The sequence below is a fragment of the Geotrypetes seraphini genome, chromosome 4, assembly GCF_902459505.1.
Source record: "Geotrypetes seraphini chromosome 4, aGeoSer1.1, whole genome shotgun sequence".
NCBI classification, from domain to species: Eukaryota; Metazoa; Chordata; class Amphibia; order Gymnophiona; family Dermophiidae; genus Geotrypetes; species Geotrypetes seraphini.
The window spans coordinates 246866306-246889117 of record NC_047087.1 but is presented as its reverse complement, the minus strand read 5'-3'; the positions used below and the strand labels follow the sequence as shown (position 1 = coordinate 246889117).

At 42.5% G+C, this 22812-nt stretch overlaps 1 protein-coding gene across 4 annotated transcripts in view; it reads right to left on the bottom strand.

The window, feature by feature from the left end:
- Positions 1-22812, bottom strand: part of ANK3 (ankyrin 3) — a 972780-nt gene that overhangs the window by 211521 nt on the left and 738447 nt on the right. For all 4 annotated transcript variants that reach the window (XM_033941649.1, XM_033941646.1, XM_033941647.1 and 1 more), the window contains one exon: positions 9923-10046. In XM_033941649.1, coding sequence (XP_033797540.1) covers positions 9923-10046 — 124 coding nt within the window. The remainder of the gene's footprint in view (positions 1-9922; positions 10047-22812) is intronic.

Below are 22812 nucleotides of genomic sequence, written 5' to 3'. Positions count from 1 at the left end.
CAGTTAAAGCTCTAGCAGTTACTGGGTAAGTGCTTGGCTTGGGGAGCTGAGTTAGCACTAACTCTGGTGCCTTCTGTAGAAATGGAAATTGGCATCTTATTTGGTGACAACACCTTTGGCACACTGCCCCTTCCTTTATTAGTGGTGACTCCAGCACAACACCCCTCTTACTCTCTCTTTTTACTAAACATTTCCTCTTTATCTTCAGTTCTCTGCCCAGCATCATTATCCCCCCTCTCCCCTCTTTCCCTGGCCCATATGATGTGGAAGTATATGGGGGTGGCATACCACTATAGCAGTACCCCCTTATTCATGATGCACACCGCTAGACTGTAGCAGAACTGTCTGGGAATGAGAATGGAAAGCCAGGACATAGTAGCAGAGCCAAGATTTAAACCAAACCCCCTATTCTTTTTCAAACTCCACTCATCTCCACTGTAATCTCTTCCTGCTGTTGCCATGCTATTTCTTTGGGATGATACAGCATAATGAGCCCACTTAGTCCATGATAATGACTGTTTTATTTTTGTGAAAAAGGGAGATGGTGTTACTCTCTATTCCCCTTTTGAGACTCAATTTGAGATCTCTGCATTTCAGAGTTGCCAAAGAGAAGTCATTTTAAAGATATTTTTCAGGACATGGCATCAAATACTGGCACAATCCTTTCCTGCTCCCTCATTACTTTCCAGTAAAATATACTCCCCCTCCAAATTTGTGGTTAGAGGCACAGCCCCCTTGTAAATAAGAAAAATTTGCAAATAACTTTACAGCTGATCTGTAGTTTAAACTCAGTCTTCTGCCTCTACTTGATCTTGGTTTTCTCTCTGTCCTCAAGCTCATCTTTTAAGGATTCTTTTCCAGTCTTCCTTCCATATCCTCATCATTTCTCTTTCCTCCATATATATTTGTCTCTCTACAGCTTCTCTCATCTCACTTTCTTAGAGTCTTACTCCCTCCTCCATTTCTCAATTTTTTTTCACCTTCATGTCTTTTCACCATGAACCCCACTTCCCCACTATCACACAGCCACTCTCCATCTCAATCTCAATCAGCTCCTCTTCTATCTGCAGTTTGTGTCTCATCTGCCTGCTCTTCTTCCTCTTTCCCAGATCATGTCTCCTGCTAGCAACCTTCCCCCACATAGCTCATGCTCTCACTGAATTTTTCTCACTCTCAGTCTGTTTCTACTCCTCCCTCACAGCCCCACTATCATTTCCTGTTCCCCTCACCAAGCCTCTCTTCCCTTTATATCTCTTTTCTGCCTCTTGCAGTATTTCAGAGCAGCACCATTTCTCTTAACCAGTGCTTTTCCATTCCCTTCACCCTTTCTTTGCCTCCTTTATTCTTCTCCCACCACCTCTCATTTTTTTGACCTTCACTCTTCATGCTCCCTTCATTCCTCTCCCAGTACCCCTTTTATCTTTTTTTACTGCTACAGGCATTTCTATGGCAACGTAGGTAAAATTGTCATGTCAATAAAGTTATTTGTATCTGTATGGTCCTTTTGTCTATGTCAATCTGCATATTTGCCTTCCCCATTGGTAGCTGCTAGGTTACAGCAACTCCTTCCTCCCTTGGCTGCAGGGGGAAGCAGGAACAGTAACTAAGATACAAAAGAGCAGAGTTACTTACCGTAACAGGTGTTATCCAGGGACAGCAGGCAGTTATTCTCACATATGGGTGATGTCATTGACGGAGCCCCAATGCAGAAGCCTCGCAAGCAGACTTGCTTGTAGAAACTAGAAGTTTTGAGTCAGTCGCACCGCACATGCGCGAGTGCCTTCCCACCCAGCACAAGGCGCATCTCCTCAGTTCAGATAGCTAGCAGAGAAGCCAACCAGAGGAGGTGGGTGGGTTGTGAGAATAGCTGCCTGCTGTCCCTGGATAACAGCTGTTACGGTAAGTAACTATGCTTTATCCCAGGACAAGCAGGCAACCTATTCTCACATATGGGTGACCTCCAAGCTATCCAGAATGGGATGGCGGGAGTGTTGGCAATTTAGGAGAATAAATTTTGTAATACTGTGTGGCCAAACTGGCTATCCCGTCTGGAGAAAACATCCAGACAATAGTGAGAAGTGAAAGTATGAACCGAGGACCAAGTAGCAGCCTTGCAAATTTCCTCAATAGGTGTAGATCTGAGGAAAGCTACTGAAGCTGCCATTGCTCTGACCTTATAATAATAATAATAACTTTATTCTTCTATACCGCCACAATCTTGTGACTTCTAGGCGGTTTACAATCAAGAGTGCTGGACATTCAGCGAAATACAATAAGTAGATATTCAGAGGAAATACAGAGATCAGAAACCTCAGGAGGCAATAGTATAGAAATACAATTTGCTGAGCAAAAAAGTAATATGTACATTTTAGTAAGTAATGTCCGACAAGACCTGTTGGGGATAAATAGCAACGTAAAGTTACGATAAGATGAAGATAGCAGATTATATTTATAACAGTGCTGTAAGTTCAGGCGGAATAGGGAGGGGGGAGGGAGAGGGAGCGCAGGTCAATTGTTTTAGGTATTTCTGGAACAGGTATGTTTTTAGGCGTTTCCTGAATTCCCCGTATGTAGTGGGTGAAAGCAGTTGGTCTAGGTCTTTGCCCCATAGGACTGCTTGGTGAGAGAGAAGGTGTTCGTGGTGTTTTTTCATTTTGCAGCCTCTAACTGGAGGGGAAATGAGTTTTGGGTGTGTGTTTCTCTTGAGTTTGTTATTAGAAAATGCGAAAAGGTCCGTTATGTACTTGGGGGTCAGGCCGTATAGTACTTTGAAGCAGAGGCAGGCAAATTTAAACCTTACTCGGGCTTCCGTTGGTAGCCAGTGCAGCTGCCGATAGTAGGGTGTCACGTGGTCGAATTTCTTCAGCCCGAAGATAAGTTTGACTGCAGCATTTTGCATTATTTGGAGACGTCTCATATTCTTTTGTGAAATTGCTAGATAGGCGATGTTGCAGTAGTCAAGCTGACTCAGTATGAGGGATTGCACTAGGATTCTGAATGTTGACGTATCGAAGTATGATTTAATGGTTCTGAGTTTCCAGAGAGTAAGGAAACCTTTTCTGAATAGGGAATCCACTTGTTCCTTCATTGTTAGGCATTGGTCTAGAATAACACCTAGTATTTTCATGGTGGGCTGAATAGGGTAGTTGAGTTTATTGATGCCTAGTGGGGTTTTATTGTCAAGCGGGTGAGGGGAGGCAACAAAGAATTTACGGGAGTAAAACCCCCTGTTCTGCTGTTCCAAAGGAACTGGCTCGATAGCATAGAGATGAAGCAGAACTTGAGCTTCTTGAAGAAGAAGGGCAGTCTGGGATGGATACTCTCTTGGAGGAAGCTTTGGTGGAACCTGATTGAAATGAAAAGAGTATCCGTCCCTGATGATTGACAGCACCCAGAGGACAGATGTTATTGTCTCCCATCGGTGGTAAAAATGATGGAGACGACTTCCAATAGGAGGAAGAAAATTCAGAGACAGAACGGTGGAGGTTATGCTCTGTTTTAAACAGTCAAAAAGGCTGTGTAGCCTTAGGTGCAGCAGAAGGTTGAGGTTTCAGTTGCTTCTGAGTCTGCTGTTTCTTAGGAAGAGGGTGAGTATAAGGAGCCGCTCTCGGAGCAAAATGCCTCTGGTAAATAGGAGGAGGGCGTGCAGGCTTGGCAGGAGCTGGCTTTGGCTTAGGTCTAACAATAGAAGAAAATAATTTTTCATGGTCAGACAATTTCTTGGTGGCTGCCTCAATAGATTCATTGAAGAGGTCATTGCCTGCACAAGGAACATTAACCAAGTAGTCCTGAAGATTAGGATCCATATCAACGATACGAAGCCAGGCAAGGCGGCGCATTGCTACAGAACAAGCAGCCGCCCTGGCAGACAACTCAAAGGCATCGTAAGATGACTGAAGTAGATGTAATCTGAGCTGTGATAGAGAAGCTATGACTTCTTGAAATTCAAAGTGCTTTTGAGTGTCTAAATAACTGAGAAATTTAGGCAAAAAAGAGCAATGAGGAACTCAAAATAAGTGACAAAATGGAAATTGTAATTAAGGACTTTAGAGGACATCATGGCATTTTGATAGATGCGACGTCCGAACTTATCCATAGTTTTCCCTTCCCTTCCAGGAGGAACGGTAGCATAAACCTTGGAAGAATGGGACCTTTTCAAGGAGGACTCCATAAGTAGGGATTGGTGAGATAACTGCAAATTCTCAAATCCTTTGCAATGGAGAGTTTTATATCTGGAGTCCAATTTGCCTGGAACAGCTGGAATTGCATAAGGAGTTTCCAAGCATCTGGTAAAAGTCTGAGACAAAAGCTTGTGAAGAGGAAGCTTAATTGACTCTGCCAAAGGTTGAGGAAGATGCGTGACTTCGAGATACTCCTTAGAGTAATTGGAACCAGCATCCAATTTAAGGTCCAAGTCAACAGCCATCTGACGAAGAAAAGATGAGAAAGATAGCTAATCTGCCAATGCCTTGCCTCGAGGTCGTCAAGGCAGCCTGGGTCGAAGATGATGTTTCGGCATGAAAAAAGGCATCAAGAGAACATGGAGACTTGGACAAAACAATCGAAACCACTGAGTCCACGAGATGTGGAAGTGGGGACCTTGATCAAGAAGAGGTATGCCTGGACGTATGCCTTGAGGAAGGCCTCGATCGTCTGTGGGAATAATGCTTGGAAGCAGACCTCGAGGATCAAGGAGACTTCGCCCCAGAGATAGAAGCAGTCGAAGCCACCAGGGAATGAATAGGGCTGGAAGCTGTGGATCGAAGCTCCAGAGGCTTAATGGAGGAACCTCGATGTACTCCCAAAGACTCTGTTCCTTGTATAGAGTGTGAGGATTCCTGTTGAGGCACTTGCAAAGAATCTGCTTCTTGCTTTATGTGCATAGATGCCAGACCAGACACTCGCAGAGACTCTGCTCCCTGCATAGAGTGTGTAGGCTCAGACTGAGGCATAGGAAGAGACTTGACCTCACAGGAGTCTGCAGAATGCCCAGGCTGGATTAGAGTAACAAGCTTCGGTCCCATGTTAGTAAGGAACTGAATGAACTGTTTCTCTAACATGGTCTGGAAAGAAGCCGGCAAGGATGGATCTGCATCTGAAACCGGACCACCTGCTTTGGCTGGAGGTTCCAGAGAGGCAGTGGAAATGTGCTTCGACTTGGAAGTCTTAGGCACCGTAAGCACCACTGCTGGAACTTTCTGCTGAACTATCTGACCTGAGGATACAGGGGAAGATAGAGCAGACGTCGTCAAGGAAAGAGCCGCTGCAAATGAAGAAGGTCTGATGAGGCTCGAGGTCGAAGCAGTGGAGGCAGGAGGACCCTCAGTTGAAGGCGAGTCCGAGGTTGACTTCGGAGTCAAGGACGAGGTCGAATCCATCCCGAAGAGCTTTTCCACTGAAAGTAGACGACGTTTAAGTGCTCGGGGTTGTAGAGTAGCACAGCGCTGGCACGACTTCGGGTGATGGTCTGGCCCAAGGCACTTGAGGCACCTACTGTGTGGGTCCGTGAGAAAAATTGCACGCCGACACTGGCTACACTTCTTGAAGCCTGTTTTTGGCCGGGACATAGGAGGAAAAACAGCCGTCGCAAAGTCGAAGTCTCTAGGCTGCGGCTGAGCGGCCTGCCCCGGCAGCCGAACGGAAGAAAGAAAAAAAATTTTTTTTAAAAAGAGAAATAAAAGAATAAAAGAAAAACACAGCGATTCGTGAAGAAAAAGAACACAAACCGCAGTGAAAGAAGGCACAAAGTAACAAAGTTAAATGCAGAGAGTCAAAGACGGAAAACTGAGAAGACACGCCCTGTGCTGGGCGGGAAGGCTCTCGCGTATGCGCGGTGCGGCTGACTCGAAACTTCTAGTTTCTACAAGCAAGTCTTTCTTGCGAGGCTTCTGCATCGGGGCTCCGTCAATGACGTCACCCATATGTGAGAATAGGCTGCCTGCTTGTCCTGGGATAACACTTCTTTCCTGACTCTTGAGTTTTCTTGAGTGAAATGATGTGTTAGTCCACTTTCCAAGGTAGTATAAAGAAATAAACCAAAAAAATTTAAAGGAAATAAGGTGATACCTTTTTTATTGGACTATAAAAAAGGTATCACCTTATTTCCTTTGATTTTTGTTTTATTTCTTTATACACCTGAGTTTTCTTGTAACTGCAGCATGAAGCTTGCTGTTACCGACTTCCAGAGAAAAATATTGCGGGTGCACAGCACCCACAGAGCTAGCGCCTATGCCTTCAGCATCTCTCTGCTTCCCTACTGTTATGCTGTAAGGTGTTTGCTTACCTTGCTCTCTCTCTCTTTCTCTCTACAATCTGCATAGGAAGAGGATCATACAACCAACTGATGGGGGACCTGACAGCTCTTGCCCTCTTCAAACTTTTTGTTTTGGAGGAAATATAAGCCAGCTGGCCTGAGCATACACAGATACTCATGGCATCACAATGGCTGGCCATGTGATGCCTCTTCTTATGCAGATTGTAGGGTTGTCACCTCAGGTGAGCAAAGTAAGCAAATAAACAGCTCACGGAGGAGTGAGGCAGGGAGAGAAAAATGTTTTTGGCTTTTTGTTTGTTTGGTTTTTTTTGGGGGGGTACAATGGCACCTGTGGCTCCACCTATTCTGACACCTATGTCTGAAGGTAAAGATTAAGGGCCATTCTCATATTTGTTGTGACATACTACATCCGAGAGCACTTCTCTTGCTGTGGTCAGCCCACTTCAAGTGCATTTCTTTCTAGTCCAGTCTGACAGTGAAATGAGTTTGACACCACTGATTTAAACTTCCCTCTTTGCACCTGACAGTTCTTCTCAATTGACCACTGCTAAGATCCCTGGAATAGTCTGTTCCCCACTTCTCTTCACATTTCATTTGTGCATTCTCAGAAGTATGAGATGGCAAATGATAGCAACTATGTAGAAAGCAAGCCATACGAAGTTTGTTAAAGCACAAAGAATTTCAAAGCACTGACTTCTAAAGATGAACCACACCCCACAATCACATCACTTCACAATGCCAAATAATATGAAAATGAGCAAGGCAGAGAGCAGAGAAACGCAGCCAGGCTGCTGTGTCATCTTACCTGACCTTAGGACTACATTAAGAAATGTGGAGGGGAAAAGAAAGAGAAGGCAAAGAATCAGAAGGGAAAAGCAAAGTGCCATGGTTGAAACACATAAATGTTTTAAGCATCTGATTTCTGTATGTTACACTCAGAAAGCCCTATTTATTAAAGTGATGTAAGACTTACGGCCTCTTTTACAAAGCCGGGCTAGCGGCTGCCGCGTGGCAACAACCCCAAAGACCTTTAAATCTCTATGGGCTTTGGGGCCGTTAGCGCAGCGGCTTTGTAAAAAAAGGCCATTAATCTTTTAGGTAACACAACTTGGATTTTGCTATTACCATGTGTTACAGTGGCATAGCTTTGAGTAGGCCTGGGAGGCACCTCACTTCCCTTACTCTGTTGGCCCAGCATCTACTCCTCCCCAGTATACTTCATTTTCACTGCCTGTGTGGCCTTCTAGGCTGCATACGTGAAGCAGCACTATAAAAATGATTATTAGTAGTAAGATGTCCCTCTTCCGTATCCTACTAGTGAGAAAAGAGGAAGTGGCATCAATGAGGATGGGATGTAGCAGAGAGAAAGCCTGAGGGGCAACACAGGCAATGAAAATGAGTTACTGTGGTTGCTGGAGATGCCGCTGAGGTACACCAGGGAGGGATGCGGGGTTTAGAAAAGTAGCAGCTACTGGTGTACTTTATATCTCTACCATGGAAGAGTATGATGGAAGGGCCCACTCAAGTTAACGTTGGGCCCATCCGAAATACCAAGTCTGGCTATGTCACTGGTCGTTGGTGTGTTATTTGCCAAAATTAAAACATAGTAGCTACAAAACTTCGGTATGATGCAGTTAGTAACACCTATTCAGGTGATGCTAACTGCGTCTCATTTTCTGCCACATTAACTATAAGGCGCAGTCCACGCCCACTTTCTGTCTCTTTCTGGATTAGATGTTAACGTAGCACCCCCTACCTGCTGCATTAACAACTGGTGCAACCGTAAATAAGCCTCAGAATTTTGAACTGCATTTTAACCATTCTGAACATGGATGAGATGCAATACCTGCTTTCCTCTGAGCATAACATGTGCATAAACACTGCTGATACAAAAATGAGTTATATAGCAACAAAGTATGATACAGTCCAAATCAGAAAAATGGAAGCCACTGAACTTTCTTTTATGAGATACAAAATAAATTAGAATGGCTCTTTTTGGTTAAAAAGTATTTTTTTTACATCCATACCCCCTCTTCTACGAAACTGCGCTAGCAGTTTCTAGCACAGAGAGCCGTGCTGAATGGCCCGCGCTGCTCCCGATGCTCATAGAGTTCCTATGAGCGTCGGGAGCAGCGCGGGCCATTCAGCACGGCTCCCCGTGCTAGAAACTGTTAGCGCAGTTTTGTAGAAGAGGGGGATAGTATTTTTTAACTATTTTAAAATTATGCAACAATTTAGCTGGTTTGATATGCTTCGACCACAATATAAGGCCCCCTTGCATTAAGCCGCATTGGGGTTTTTTAATTGCAGGCCGCTGCAGTAAAAGCTCCAATGCTCATAGAATTCCTAGGAGCGTCAGATCTTTTACCGCAACAGTTGGCAATAAAAAAAACCCTAACACGGCTTGATAAAAGGGAGCCTAAATTAGTACAATATAAATTACTTTATCAAACTGAATTTAGATTGTTAGCACAATCATGTCATTGAATTCCAGGATTAATATCTAAGCAGTTTTTTTTTTTGTAAAAATATACATACAGTAGATGCTAGAGAAGTCAGATGATTCTGGCTTATACATGAAGAAATATACACTTTTTTTATTTTATTAAAGAGGAGCAGGTTTCGAAGGTCTGCTTCAGTCATGACAAACAATAACACCCCAGCCTTACCTTGTGGGAGTCGTCATTCATTCTTAGACAATGAAAGAACCTTTTTATAGCAGGTCATTAAAGCTATAGGAAAAAGCCTTCAGGGCTTTCTCTTGTGAGGTTTAATTATTAGCTTCACATTCATTTTGTCTGTTAGCAAACATGCTGCCTGCTAGTCCACAACTGTGGAGGTAAATTTTTCATTAGACACAACTCCTGGTTTGTTTCAAGCAGTGAATAATCCTGTTAGGGGTGATCTAAAGCTTTGCATCAGCGTTTAAAAGGAACAGCATCCTACAGAAATAGTCTAGCAACTAACTGGCTGGCCATCTCTCTTCTGCAAGTCTGTCTAACCCTGGTAATAAACACTGATGGGTAGCAGATTCCTGACTGGCAGCCCACACCTTCTCCAACATCTTTAGAACCTTTTATTGATCTAAAGTTTCACATTGCAAGGTACAAATAAATGCATGCAATGGGCCAGGGCACAAGATTGCTTTTCACAGAAGTAACTCATTGTGGACTTTCTGATGAAGAAAAATTAGTTATGCTTATGCACATTTATTTATTTTCCCCCCTCTTTTACTAACACGGGTTTTAGCGCCGGCAGCGGTGGTAACTGCTCCGATGCTCATGAGCGTCAGGGCAGTTACCACTGCTGCCGGCGCTAAAACCTATGCGTTAGTAAAAAGGGGGTTAATTTGATTTTTATATCAAATAAATAAATTATGCCTATGCACATCATTCTATAAGAAGATTATTTTAACAGTGTTCACATCTTTATTATACTGCAAAGCAGTCACAGTATCTTCCCTGTTGTTGGAAACAGATTGAAATGGAATAATACCTGCAGTACATTTTTATGTTCAGTAGGTTCTAAGAGCATGTGTCTCTCTAATCTGATTAACAGTATTTCATAAAATATAAAAGGATACATGCACTTTGAAATAAGCTGGTCAGATTTAAAAGCAGAAAAGAGAAAATGTGCATGAAATAATACCTAGCTGAGCGAGTTCCTATGCTGAAGCCCATGTATCCTTCGGCAGGCAAGGAATCATCTCCCAGCTCTTTGAGATCCTGGGGTCCAAGATACTTGTCTGTATCTCCCGTCAGGGCATCCTCACCTGCCAGCATAAGCACAACCTTAAAATCAAATGCTCCACGCACACTTCATAAAAGCAGCCAGACTTAGTTATGCAGTAATTCCTTGCTCTGGGTTGTCAATCAGCAAACAATCATCACACGGCATAACCGCTATAGGCATTTTTCCCATATCACAGGTCTATGTATTTTTTTTATCCCTTAGAGAATATGAAAGCACTGTTCTGCACAGTAATTAGCAGATAATTTGAGTGTCCTGAACAATAAGAATAATTTTCAGCCTATTGTCCATTGCTTAGAAAACAGCATATTCCCGCTCAATACATTTTGGAGGGAAGATATTCTGCACTGTAACAATAGCTGCCTTTATCTCTCATTACGGGCCTACAGATTGGCGTTAAACAGCGCAGGATTTCATGACAGGACTGGGAAGTGAAGCCAGCCCCTCCACAGCTTCCCTGGGCATGTGGCTTTACACCACTTGTCTGGGTTTCCTGGAGGTGTTATAACTGACCTGCTTAGTTTAGGGGGGAAGCTTTTGAAGCAGAGATATGTTATGCTATGTTGTTACATTTCTTTGCTACCTTCCTTGGATACAGTGCAACCCAAAGCGGTTTACAAAGCAAAATAATATTTCGATGCTGTGGAATAAAGATCACATTGGAAAATTCTGGCTGTTAAAATAATCTTTTCCAAAACACAAGGGGCTCCTTTTACTAAGCTGCTAAACCCACGCTTTGCGGCTAGAACTAACGCCAGCTCAATGCTGGCGTTAAGGTCTAGCGCGCGTGGCAATTTAGCACGCGCTATTCAACGCGTTAAAGCCCTAACGCGGCTTAGTAAAAGGAGCCCTAGGTGTCTGCTGCTAACTCTGCTAAAATAATATTCCGCTACCAAGACTAACCCCCCCTCTTTTACCAAAGGTGCGCTAATCGAATTAGCGTGTGCTAAACGCTAACGCATCCATAGACTAACATACACGCGTTAGCGTGTGTTGAAATCGATTAGCGCGCGCTAATTGGTTAGCACACCTTAGTAAAAGAGGGCCTAAAGCTATTTCTGTACAGAATTTGAATAGTAAGTTAAATCACTGTTGTAGCTAATGTAACTACATACCAAGGGTCTGATCTGCTTTTTTCCCCCCAGAAGTACAAAATGAGAAAAAAAAAGTGTTTACAACTCAGGCCCTTATGCCATGTATAAATATGAAGGAAAGCTGCCAATGTGCTGGCTTCGTAAATCAGAAATAATATTTAGTTCATTCATTTATTCTTACTAATTATTAGGCTTAAGGAGTTTTTTTTTTAGTTACGATCAATAGGATTTCAATACGGGTAAGAATTATGCTAATTTTATGTGTTTTACTGGAGGCAGCTTTATAAGAGGGACCCTGTAAAGCAGGGGTGTCCAACCTGCAGCCCGAGGGCCACATGCATCCCCGTGAAGGATTTTGTGTGGCCCCGGTCGAGGGCGATGCAGTGTTTGCCTCTGCTGCCCCTGGGTGTTTACCATCTTGCCGGCTCCCTCCTCTGTCTTGCTGCAGCGTTTGCTCATTTGCGCAGCCCAAGAAACATTTTTTTCAGCCAATGCGGCCCAGGGAAGCCAAAAGATTGGACACCCCTGCTGTAAAGATTCAAATAAACTCTTAAGCTTGTTTTCTAAAAGTGGGTAGGTGCCCACGTGTTTCCATAAAATACAAGTGGCAGGTGTAGACGTTTACAGCAGTCCTACAGCTGGAATAATATTTGGGCTAATATTTTTCAAGCAGATGCAGAAGTTATACTATTTTATAATCTAAGCACATCTCATGTGCTCCACTACACTCTCCCACAGTGCAAATACAGCATACCATTTAAAAGTACATAATGTTGTACCAGTTGGGAATTTAACAGAGGTCATTTATTTTTTTATATACCGCCATACCACAAACAGTTCAAAGCGGTTTACAGGGGAAGAGACTGTATGGGCATATACAACTAAAATACACTAAAGTGGGAACGTACTTTACCGCTTAAAATATGCACCTCTTTATAAAATTACCCTTCACATGTGTTTATTGATTTATACGATTTTTATAATGTTATTACATGCTATTTTATGCTGTTTGCAGCACATAAACTAAATACAGATACTTTGGGCTCCTTTTACTAAACCGCATTAGGGCTTTAATGCACGGAATAGCGAGCGCTAAATTGTCGCCTGCGCTAGACCTTAACACCAGCATTAAGCTGGCGCTAGTTCTAGCCACGTAGCGCAGGTTTAGCGTGCGCTAAAATGCTGCGTGCGCTAAAAACGCTAATGCGGCTTAGTAAAAGGAGCCCTTTGTGTATGTCATTTACACGAATATGTAGAAAGTACTATATATCCATAACACAATGCCACAGAAATTTATTCTACTAGTGGTTATAGTAAATATTAAAGACAAATATAATATTCAAGCCATTAGAGAAACCACAATACATAACAACTAAAATGAACTGTCTGTGCCTTGGATGAAACTTAAAACAAGCAAAATAGAAATAGAGTATTTAAGCAGTAAGAGAGAGCAGCAACAGGGTAAGTGCATTCATTAACTCACATGCACAATAAGAATTTAAGATCTAGATAGGCACATTCCAATAGGAGGGGGGAGGGGGGGTGAGTAGGACTAAAGCCTAAAGCTACTTACATTTCAAAGCGTTTTCTTTCCAGGCTAGAGGAAGAACAGTAAAATATATATATAAAGATAGATAGATGTATACATGCCCTGTCCTAGAAACCTCCCATGCAACTTCTTAAAGAGGGAAAGAAAGTGGGAAGGTTTCAGAAAGAGCCCCGCTTCCTGCTTTTGCCTTATTCAAGCCAATGACAAGGCTGCCTTTGCTTACTTTCTTCTTGCACGCATGCAGTTTGCTGCACTCGAGAGCTCCTATCGACCTAAGAGAGCACAGGGCAGCCTTGCATTCGAGTCCCAGTACTAGCAAGGTCTAAAAATATATTTTCAGGCACTGGACTACAAATATAAAATAAATAACCAGAGCAACCTTCTTTCACAACCAGCAGCGACGATTATTTTAAGGAACTTTTTTTTTTTTTTAGTTCAGCATTACAGCAAACACTACCGAAGATGACCAGCTGACAAACGTTTTCTGAAAACACCAACAGCATCGGAAGAAATCTTACGTGGTTGTAAGGTCATTTTTTTTTTTTCCTTCACCAGCGTGGGCTATTAGGATTTTTCTGTGTTTCCAAGAATTCTTCTCAGCTCTTGAATCCCTTTGGATCGCGTTCACGTTCCATGTGACCAGCAGGATCTTGGGGGCATTTCGGATTTCCTCCTTGCGCTTGGAGAAACGCACAACTTTTTTTTCCTCAAGTACCAAAGTTCACACAGTTGCTTTTATAATTTAAGACCAAATTAAAAAAAAAAGTGAAGGAAAGGCTTTTTCGAGCCGACGATCCTCTTTCAAATCCCCGCAGTCGTCCTTTCACAACTTCTTCTGATTGGACTCCAGATTTCCTTTGCAAAAGTAGGCTTTGGCGATACAATGCAATCGGTGGATTTATTTCTGTGTAAATAGGGCGCTTGCTCGCCGGGGTGTAGTTTGGCTGTAATCCGACACCTATACTCATAGCCTGAGCATTTAACTGGGAGGCTGCCTCAAATGTGAATAGTAAAGCCGTTTCTTTTAGGACGTGTTAATGCAGTGGTCTCAAACATGCGGCCTGGGGGCCACAAGCGGTCCGCCAGGTACTATTTTGAGGCCCTTGGTATGTTTATCATAATCACAAAAGTAAAATAAAACAGTATCTTCATCATATGTCTCTTTAGCTATAAAAGACAATATTATTATTAAGACTTAGCCAAAAGAAAAGATTTATGAACTATAAAGAGTTTTACCTCATACAAAATTGTCATTTCTTTAATAAGACATTAACTATTTTTTCTGCGGCCCTCCAAGTACCTACAAATCCAAAATGTGGCCCTGCAAAGGGTTTGAGTTTGAGACCACTGTGTTAATGGTAACAGTTTTAGAATTGCTGCTTTGCACAAAGATTATATGGAACTACCCCCCCCAAACCAAAATCTTCCTAGCTAGTCCCAACCACAAATTAACAAACACTTCCCTCAGATTGAATGGGCTAGATTACCCTATCTTACCCACCATAAAAATCCTTGGAGTCATCCTGGACCGCACCCTAACCTTCGATGACCATACCAGTGCCCAGGTGAAAAAATGTTTCTGTACCCTCTGGAAACTGCGCACCATCAAACGTTACTTCGACCACCAAGCCTTCCGTCTACTCGTCCAATCTCTGGTATTAAGCATATTAGACTACTGCAACATTATTTACCTGGGATCCTATAAAAATACCATCAAACGTCTTAGAACAGTCCAAAATGCGGCCGTCCGCCTCATCTATGATCTCAAAAAATACGACCATGTTAGCCCCTACTACACCAAACTCCATTGGCTCCCAGTAGAGGCAAGGATCATCTTTAAGTTCGCCTGCCTCTGTTTCAAAACTCTAACAGGATCTTCCCCAATCTACTTGTCTGAGCACCTTGAAATAGCAGGCCCCTCTCGCACACGAAACGCCCACCTATTCACCTTTCCCTCCCTAAAAGGCTGCCTCTACAAGAGATTCACTGATAGAACCCTAGCATTCCAAACGGGCAAATGGAACAATTGCCTTACCGCCCTCATCTCCAACTCTCCACCCTACCACCTGTTCAGGAAGTCACTAAAAACCTACCTCTTCGACAAATTCCGCTAACGCTGCCTTCCCCCCTCCCCTGCACCCTCCTGACCTCGACATGCCTCCATTCCCTCTGACTACGCCCCCCTCCCAAGCCACTATGGCCTCTCTTTCTCAAGCTCTGTTTTATCTAATTGCCCTGCCTTTTCATAGCCTCATATTTAACATCACTGTAAATGTACCACCGCTTTAACATGGAACATCGCTGTATACGTACAGTCTCTTCCTTAGTGTATGCCTTTTTATTACTGCTATTTATGTAACATCTTTGTAAATGTAATAACACTGTAATATGTATCATCGCTGTAAATGTACAGTCTCTTCTATTGTTAACCGCATTGAACTTCCATGGTATTGCGGGATACAAGAATAAAGTTATTATTATTATTATTATTAATGGTAACAGTTTTAGAATTGCTGCTTTGCACAAAGATTACATGGAACTACCCCCCCCCCCCAACACACACATACAACGTGTTGGACCATTTGCAGAATCGTAGTTCCTGTGGCAGCAGACATTAAAAAAAAAGTGGCAGCTAAACTCAGATAAGGTAATTATTGACTGCAATCTGCACAGAATTAATGGTAATAAATTAACAAAAGAAGAAGGCGGAGATAACCAGTTTTAGTGGACTAACCTTATACATTTTTTGACTAGTTTCTCGGATCAGGAAAGACTTCATCTGCAGTTAAGTAACAAGATGTGCCCCCCTGGTCGCAGAGGAGCTGTCCACAGCCCCTCCACCCGTCAAAACAACAAGCTTAAACAAAATTATTTGGGCTTCTAGGAGTGCTGGCTGCTGTAGGTGACCTGATAACACATCCCCAGGTCAGTAGAGGCAGGGTGAACTAGTCCTATTTTTCCAGTCTGTGGCCTGAGGAATGTTGAGTTCTAAAACTCTGCTTATACAATTAAAGCTGGAAGCTCTGGTTTGATCAAAGTACAGTATAATGTTACCCTTCTATTCCTGTTCTTATTTTTCCTTCCAGTTTACATTTTTTGGGGGGACAGGATGAACAACTGTCGGACATGAATTTAAGGGCGATTTAGTTGCAACCAATTTTTAGCTGTGCGGTGTCACTCCATGGAATAGAATGGATATTAAACAAAACAATTAATTTACATTTTATATAATACTAGTGTTTTAGCCCATTACATTAACGGGTGCTAGAGTAGATGTCTGTCTGTCTGTTTTTTTTTTTTAATTTGTCTCTCTCTCCTTGGACGCTGTCATTCTTTCTGTCTGTGTCTTTCCCTGGCCCCTGTCTGTCTATTTTTATTTCTAACTCTATCCTCTTCCCTCAATCCTGCATGTAGCCTTTTTTCTTTCTCCTCCCCACTTCCTTCCAACGTCTGCTCCCCCTGTCCTCCACACTTCCATTCGGTGTGTCTCCCTCTCTCTACCCCTTCCATCTACTGTTCACCCTCTGTCTTGCCCCTCTCTTCTCTTTCCATCCAGTGTCCGTCCTCTCTCTCTCTGCTCCATATGGCCTCTCTCCATCTCCTCCTTCCTTTTCCCTTGATCTGGCATACCTTCCTCCTTCCCTCCAAGCCATTCTCTCCCCCTCTGCTCCCTTTCCTCATTTAACTACTTCATTGGTCAGCAGCAGCATTCACAATTCATTGCTGTTGCTGGCTTCAGGTCTTTCTCTCTGGCCGGTCCTGTCTTCATGAAAACAGGAAGTAGGCAGGACCGGCCAGAGAGGAAGGCCTGAAGCCAGCAACAGCAGCGAATTGTAAACGCTGCAGCTGCCTGAAGCACCCGAGGCAGACGCTTCTCTCCCCTCCCAGCCCAACCCCCGCTGACTCTGTGACCCTCCCAGCAAGATGACTTTAATATCAAACCTCCCTCCAGCGTTGGCAGCCACAGCACGCTAAACAGGCTGCTTCTGGCTTTCTTCTGCCATTGAGTCCCTCTGTCGCGTCATTGATGATGTCATCAGTGACACGGCAGAGGGACTCAACTGCAGGAGAAAGCCCGAAGCAGCCTGTTTAGCGTGCTGTGGCTGCCAACGCTGGAGGGAGGTTTGATATTAAAGTCATCTCGCAGGGAGAGAAGCGTCTGCCTCGGGTGCTTCAGGCAACAGCAGCGTTTACAATTCGCTGCTGTTGCTGGCTTCAGCCCTTCCTCTCTGGCGGGAGGTTTGTGTCGGTATGTCCCTCCCCCTCTAGTAGTGTGCAGCACTTTGCACGGCGCATCCTCTCACGATCCTGGGTCGGCCACACACTTGTGCTGGGGACTCATACAGTCCAGTCCTTCCGGTGAGTGTAGGGAAGTGCTGGGGATTCGCGCATGCGCACTAATGCGGCCACGGAACTACTGATCATGGAAGCACACAAATAGGAGTGCGCATGTGCGAGTTAGCCTTTTATTATATAGGATACAAGTCACAATATAGAATAAAAATTTACAGATTTGCATGTTTCTTATTCCTAACCTACCATATTTTTCAGTCTATAAGATGCACCCAGCCATAAGACACACATCCCTGTAGAGGAAAAACCAAGGGGAAAAAATTTGGTTCAGAATTTTTTTTTTCTTGGTTTTTCCTCCTCTACAAGTCTGGTGCTGGGAAGCCTGAAGCAGCCCGCAGGCCCCCCCCCCCCCCGGTACCTTTTTTTAACTGGCGAATGTCCAGCGCAGTCTCCTGCTGGAACTGACCTCAGCCAATCACGGAACGGCGCATGACCAAACAAGAAGCACAAAGGTTGCGCTCCTGTGTTGTGCACCGCTCTGCAACAGAGAGGCAGCCATCCAGCAGGAGACCACGCTGGACCACTGCCAGTTAAAAAAGGTGGCCGGGGGACTGTGGGCTGCTTCAGGCTTCCCAGCACCAGACGCACCTACGTGTAAAGAAGGAAAAACCAAGAAAAAAAAATTCTGAACCAAATTTTGGGGGTGGAAAAAGTGCATCTTATGGAGCAAAAAATACAGTATATGTATTTGTCTACTGATGCTGCAGAACTAAGCCAGGATTAAAAAAGCTCAGCTCTTTAATAAGGGAGTTCTGGAGAAATAAGGAAGAGTTGGTCACCCTGGGTAGGGTGTGTATGTGTGTGTGTGTAGAAAGACCCCAAAGTATGCTCATTCCTTAATTTTCTTCAATTCTTTGGGTACATTGTGACACCCTAGCAAAATTTTGCAGTATGCAAAAATTCCATTTGTATGAAAGGATAAAGTAAAATGAACTTTCGTTAATGTTAAACATTTGCTTAGAAAAGCCATACACTAACATTAAATATGTATGTGCATTTAGGGGTAAATTCTATATATGGTGTCTAAAAAATTGTCACTAGAAAAACAGCACTGTTCTATAATTTATTTATTAATTCAATTTTCTATACTGTTCTCCCAAGGGAGCTAGGAATGGTATTCAGTATATGAATTTATTCAGGTACTCAAACATTTTTCCCTGTGTAATGCAACTGGGGCAATGGGGGGATTAAGGGCCCGATTCACTAAAGTCAGGTTTAGAGTTGATGGCTGCTACCCACCCAATTCACTAAATGGCCCACCGTGTATTTTACGATCTGATCCACCCATGCAAATGAGTAAAACCCCATGCAAAATAGCCAAGCGATTGATTCACTAACATTTGCTTGGCTATTTTGCATTGGGTTTTACGATTCTAAAACCTGACTGCTGTAGACCTGCCTGTTTTTTTCTTCTTTTTTTTTTTTTTAATGACACTGATATTTTGCATGCTTTACACATGCAAAATATCTGCCCAATTAAAAAAAAAATGATGAAAAAAGCCCTTCCCCCTCTCTCCCCGAACAAAAACAAAAAATGGCTTGCAGGATGCCCGCCACCATTGGAAACAAATGGCAGTAGGGATGTCCACTCCCTCCTACCACCAGACACCCAACGCCAATGAATGGCAGGAGGAATGCCCACTTCCTCCTGCCAGCGGAGTGCCCCCCTCCCTCTGCCTCCAATCCCCCCTCGGCCCCCTTCCTTCCAGTTACCTTTCATTGGGAGCAGGAAGAGTCCCTCCTGCTCCTCCACTGGCCACTGCTGTCTGCGATGCAGGCCTTAGGCCCCACCCTGTGCATCATCTAATGTACAGGGAGGAGCCTAAGGCCCTGATTGGCACAGATGCCTCAAGACCATTCCTTTGGGTGGGGTCTTAGGCATCTGAGCCAATCAGGGGCTCCCTCTGTATCCCCACCCTTATGAACACCTCCCTTATGAAGAAAGGCTAAATAGGTTGGGGGTTTTCAGCTTAGAAAATAGATGTCTAAGAGGGGTTATAACAGAAGTGTATAAAATCATGAATGATGAAATAGGGAACAACTGTCTAGCCTTTCAAACGATATTAAAACAAGTGGGCATTTCATAAAACTAAAATTACATTACATTACAGATTTCTATTCCGCCATTACCTTTCGGTTCAAAGTGGATTACAAATACAGCCGAAAATAATTTATCACATGGCGCACCAGCTAAGCTGGGCAATCTGTGGCTGAAGGACATGGTAAGGCAACTAACATACGAGGGCACAAAAGAAGTTTTGATAAGTTCCTGGAGGAAATGACAATTCAAAATTATTAGGTAGTTAGACTTGAGACAGTCATTGCTTGTCCTGGGAAATATGCAATAAGAAAATAGATACAGTAAAACCTTGGTTTATGAGCATAATTTGTTCCAAAAACATGCTTGTAATCCAAAAACTCATATATCAAAGCAAATTTCCCTATAAGAAATAATGGAAATTCAGACGATTCGTTCCACAACCCAAAAACTTTAATACAAAATACTGTACATACTCGTATTGCAACACCTTGCTCATTTAGAACAGTCACTCCACTCCTGCAGAACCATCGGCTCAGTTATGATGATGTGACGCGTGTATACTGTACGTACTCGTATTGCAAGACTGCTCGTTTAGAACCGTCACTACATTCTTGCAGCATCAGAGAGAAAAGAACCATTGGCTCAGTTGTGATGATGTGACGTGTGTACTGTATGTACTTGTATTGCAAGATCTTGCTTGTATTGCAAGATCTTGCTTGTATATCAAGTTAAAATTTAATAAAATGTTTTGCTTGTCTTGCAAAACACTTGCACACCAAGTTACTTGCAATCCAAGGTTTTACTGTATACTTTTTGAGATCTACTGTGTACTTGAGAAATGCCATTCTAGGTCAGACCAAGACTAGCCACGGTCAGAGACATGAAGCTGGGCTAAGGTTTAATTAATGCCCTTGCAGTTTGAAGTATGCCAAGAGGATCTTTGCTCCGTTTCTGACAGTGAGATGACCACTTGAAAAGTCAATTTATGATGGATCAAGCAGAGACCAGTCACACACAGAACACTTAAGAATAACCAGAGAATTAGGAAAATACAATTTCCAATTCAAATGTTCTTTTCTTATTATCTATAGGACTGCATGTGTTCCTTATAAATCCAAAAGCAGGGAAGGAGCTGAAAAACAGAGATTCGGTTACTAATTTACAAAGCAGGAACTGAAAGTCTCAAGGAGGCAGGAGACTTGGCTTTCAAACTACTCGTAGAATGGTTTCTCAATGTCAAGTAGCTGATCTTTTACTTTGCAATTTCCAGGAGCATTTCAGATTTTTGCAGAAAAGGAATACTCTTGAGAAATGTGTGTGGGATGTCAGGACACTGAAGACAGGTTCTGCGAAAGTAAGAACCTCCAACTTGACTATGAAGATGAATTTCAACTCTATTGACTCATAACCTTATTATAACAAGGTTTCAGACAATGAAATCCCAAATCGGGCTGATCATTGTCTTCAGTGTTACAATAGTTTCCAGGAAATACATAGCATAGCATCATCAATCTAGTAAGTTTCAAGTTTACTTAAAATTTATAAGACTTCTAGGTGGTGTACAAACATGTCAATAATATACCAGTAAAAGTATAATTTAATCTATAAGACCAAAGGAGAAGAACAATTCAAGGACAAAGACAAATAGGAACAAGAGGAAAGAAGGGATAGGAACTCCAATTGTTAGATAGAAAAGAAAACACTTAAAGGTAAAAACATAGGGTTGGGGAAATGATACTAAAAGTTTTTTCAAAAAACTAAAGTCGTCCTTAAAAGGACAATTTAGGTTGCAAAGGCATCGCGGAATAAGAATGTCTTTAGCATTTCCTTAAATTTTATCAGTGATGTATTATCCCGTAAGTAGTTAGGAATACTGTTCCAAAGAAAAGGAGCACTTACAGAAAATATCGTGTTCCTCATTGTACTAATGTGTTTCAATGAGGGAACAGTAAGAAGATTGTGTGCGGTAGAACATAGGGTCCTAGATTGGTTATAAGGGATAAGTAAGTTGTTAATAAATTCTGGCTGGCTATTTGCTTTTGTTTTAAAGATTAGTAGTAGAATTTTATAACTAATCCTATGCTCTATAGGTAACCAATGAGCTTTGGACAGCTATTTGCTTTTGTTTTAAAGATTAGTAGTAGAATTTTATAACTAATCCTATGCTCTATAGGTAACCAATGAGCTTTGGACAAAACGTTAAATAGAACTTTTACTGCAGTATTTTGAACCATTTGAAGTCTGTTTATTTCTTTTTTTGTGATGCCCTTAAGAAGGGCATTGCAGTAGTCTAAGCAAGAAATGACCAGTGAATGGATTAGAATATTCAAAGACGCGGGCTCTAATAGTTTTGCTAGAATTTTAATCATACGCAGCCGATAAAAGCAACATTGGACCACTGTACTGATATGCTGGTGATAAGTAAATTTGCAATCAAAGGTGACTCCTAATAATTTTAAGGAAGATACAGCTTTAATAGGGAGATTTTTGAGAGTAACAGGAGTTAAAAGTGAAAGGCCGTCTTTGAAAGGAAAAATTATTAATTTTGATTTATTTATATTCAAGGAGAGCATGTGGGCATCAAGCCAAGAATTAATCTTTTCTAACTTTTCGTTAATGATGATAATTTCATTCGGGTTATTTAGGTCTATTGGATGTACTAATTGGACATCGTCGACATAAGAAAAAGTTGTGAAACCAATAGATTGGCACAGAGTTAGTAAAGGAGCTAAGAAGATATTAAAAAACAAAGGGGATAGAATTGAACCTTGCGGTATACCTTAATCAGTTGTGAAGGAATCTGAAGTGGTTGAATTAAATACAACCTTGGAAATCCGATCTGTGAAAAAAGAAGAGAACCAGTCGAGGACTTGGTCTGTAATGCCAACGTCTTATAAACGAGATAGGAGAAGTTTATGGTCAATGGTGTCAAAAGCTGATGAAAGATCTAAAGAGATAAGTAGCACAGATTGATGATTGTCTAAATGATAGAGAATTTTAGTACTTAGCCCAATAAGAGAGAGTTCAGTAGAGTGGTTTTGGCGAAATCCAGTCTAATTTGGGTGAAGAACGTTAGTTTGTTCGATGAAATCTGAAATTTGTCGGAAAACAATTTTCTCGATAAGTTTTGCCAGAAATGAAATATTTGCGATTGGGCGATAATTCGAGACGTCGAGTGGGCTAACTTTGCGATCTTTCAGAATTGGATAAATGATGGACTCTTTCCACCTTTTAGAGACTGTTCCAGTAACAAGAGCAAAAAAATAAAAATAACTTTTCAAACATACCACAGTTCTGTAGCACTCCGTACCAATCCATTTGCAAGTGCCTCCAACTCCTAACTCTTTCAAGAGGACTAAGATGCTGTTTGAAGAGACAAATTACTATAAGTTTAAGTTTATTAGGATTTTATATACTGCCTATCAAGGTTTTCTAAGTGGTTTTACAATCAGGTACTCAGGTACTATCTGTTCCGGTGGGCTCACAATCTATCTAATGTACCTGGGGCTATGGAGGATTAAGTGACTTGCCCAGGGTCACAAGGAGCAGTGCGTGGTTTGAACCCACAACCCCAGGGTGCTGAGGCTGTAGCTTCAACCACTGCGCCACACACTCCTCCTAGAGGAAGATTCTCAAAACTTACAGTGCCCTTAATGTTGGTTACAAAACCTGTTCCAGATGGTTTAGCGTGCCTGTATTTTAGCAGCTGATTATCAAAACAGCCCACTGTGGCCTTTTCCGAGCTTTCTAG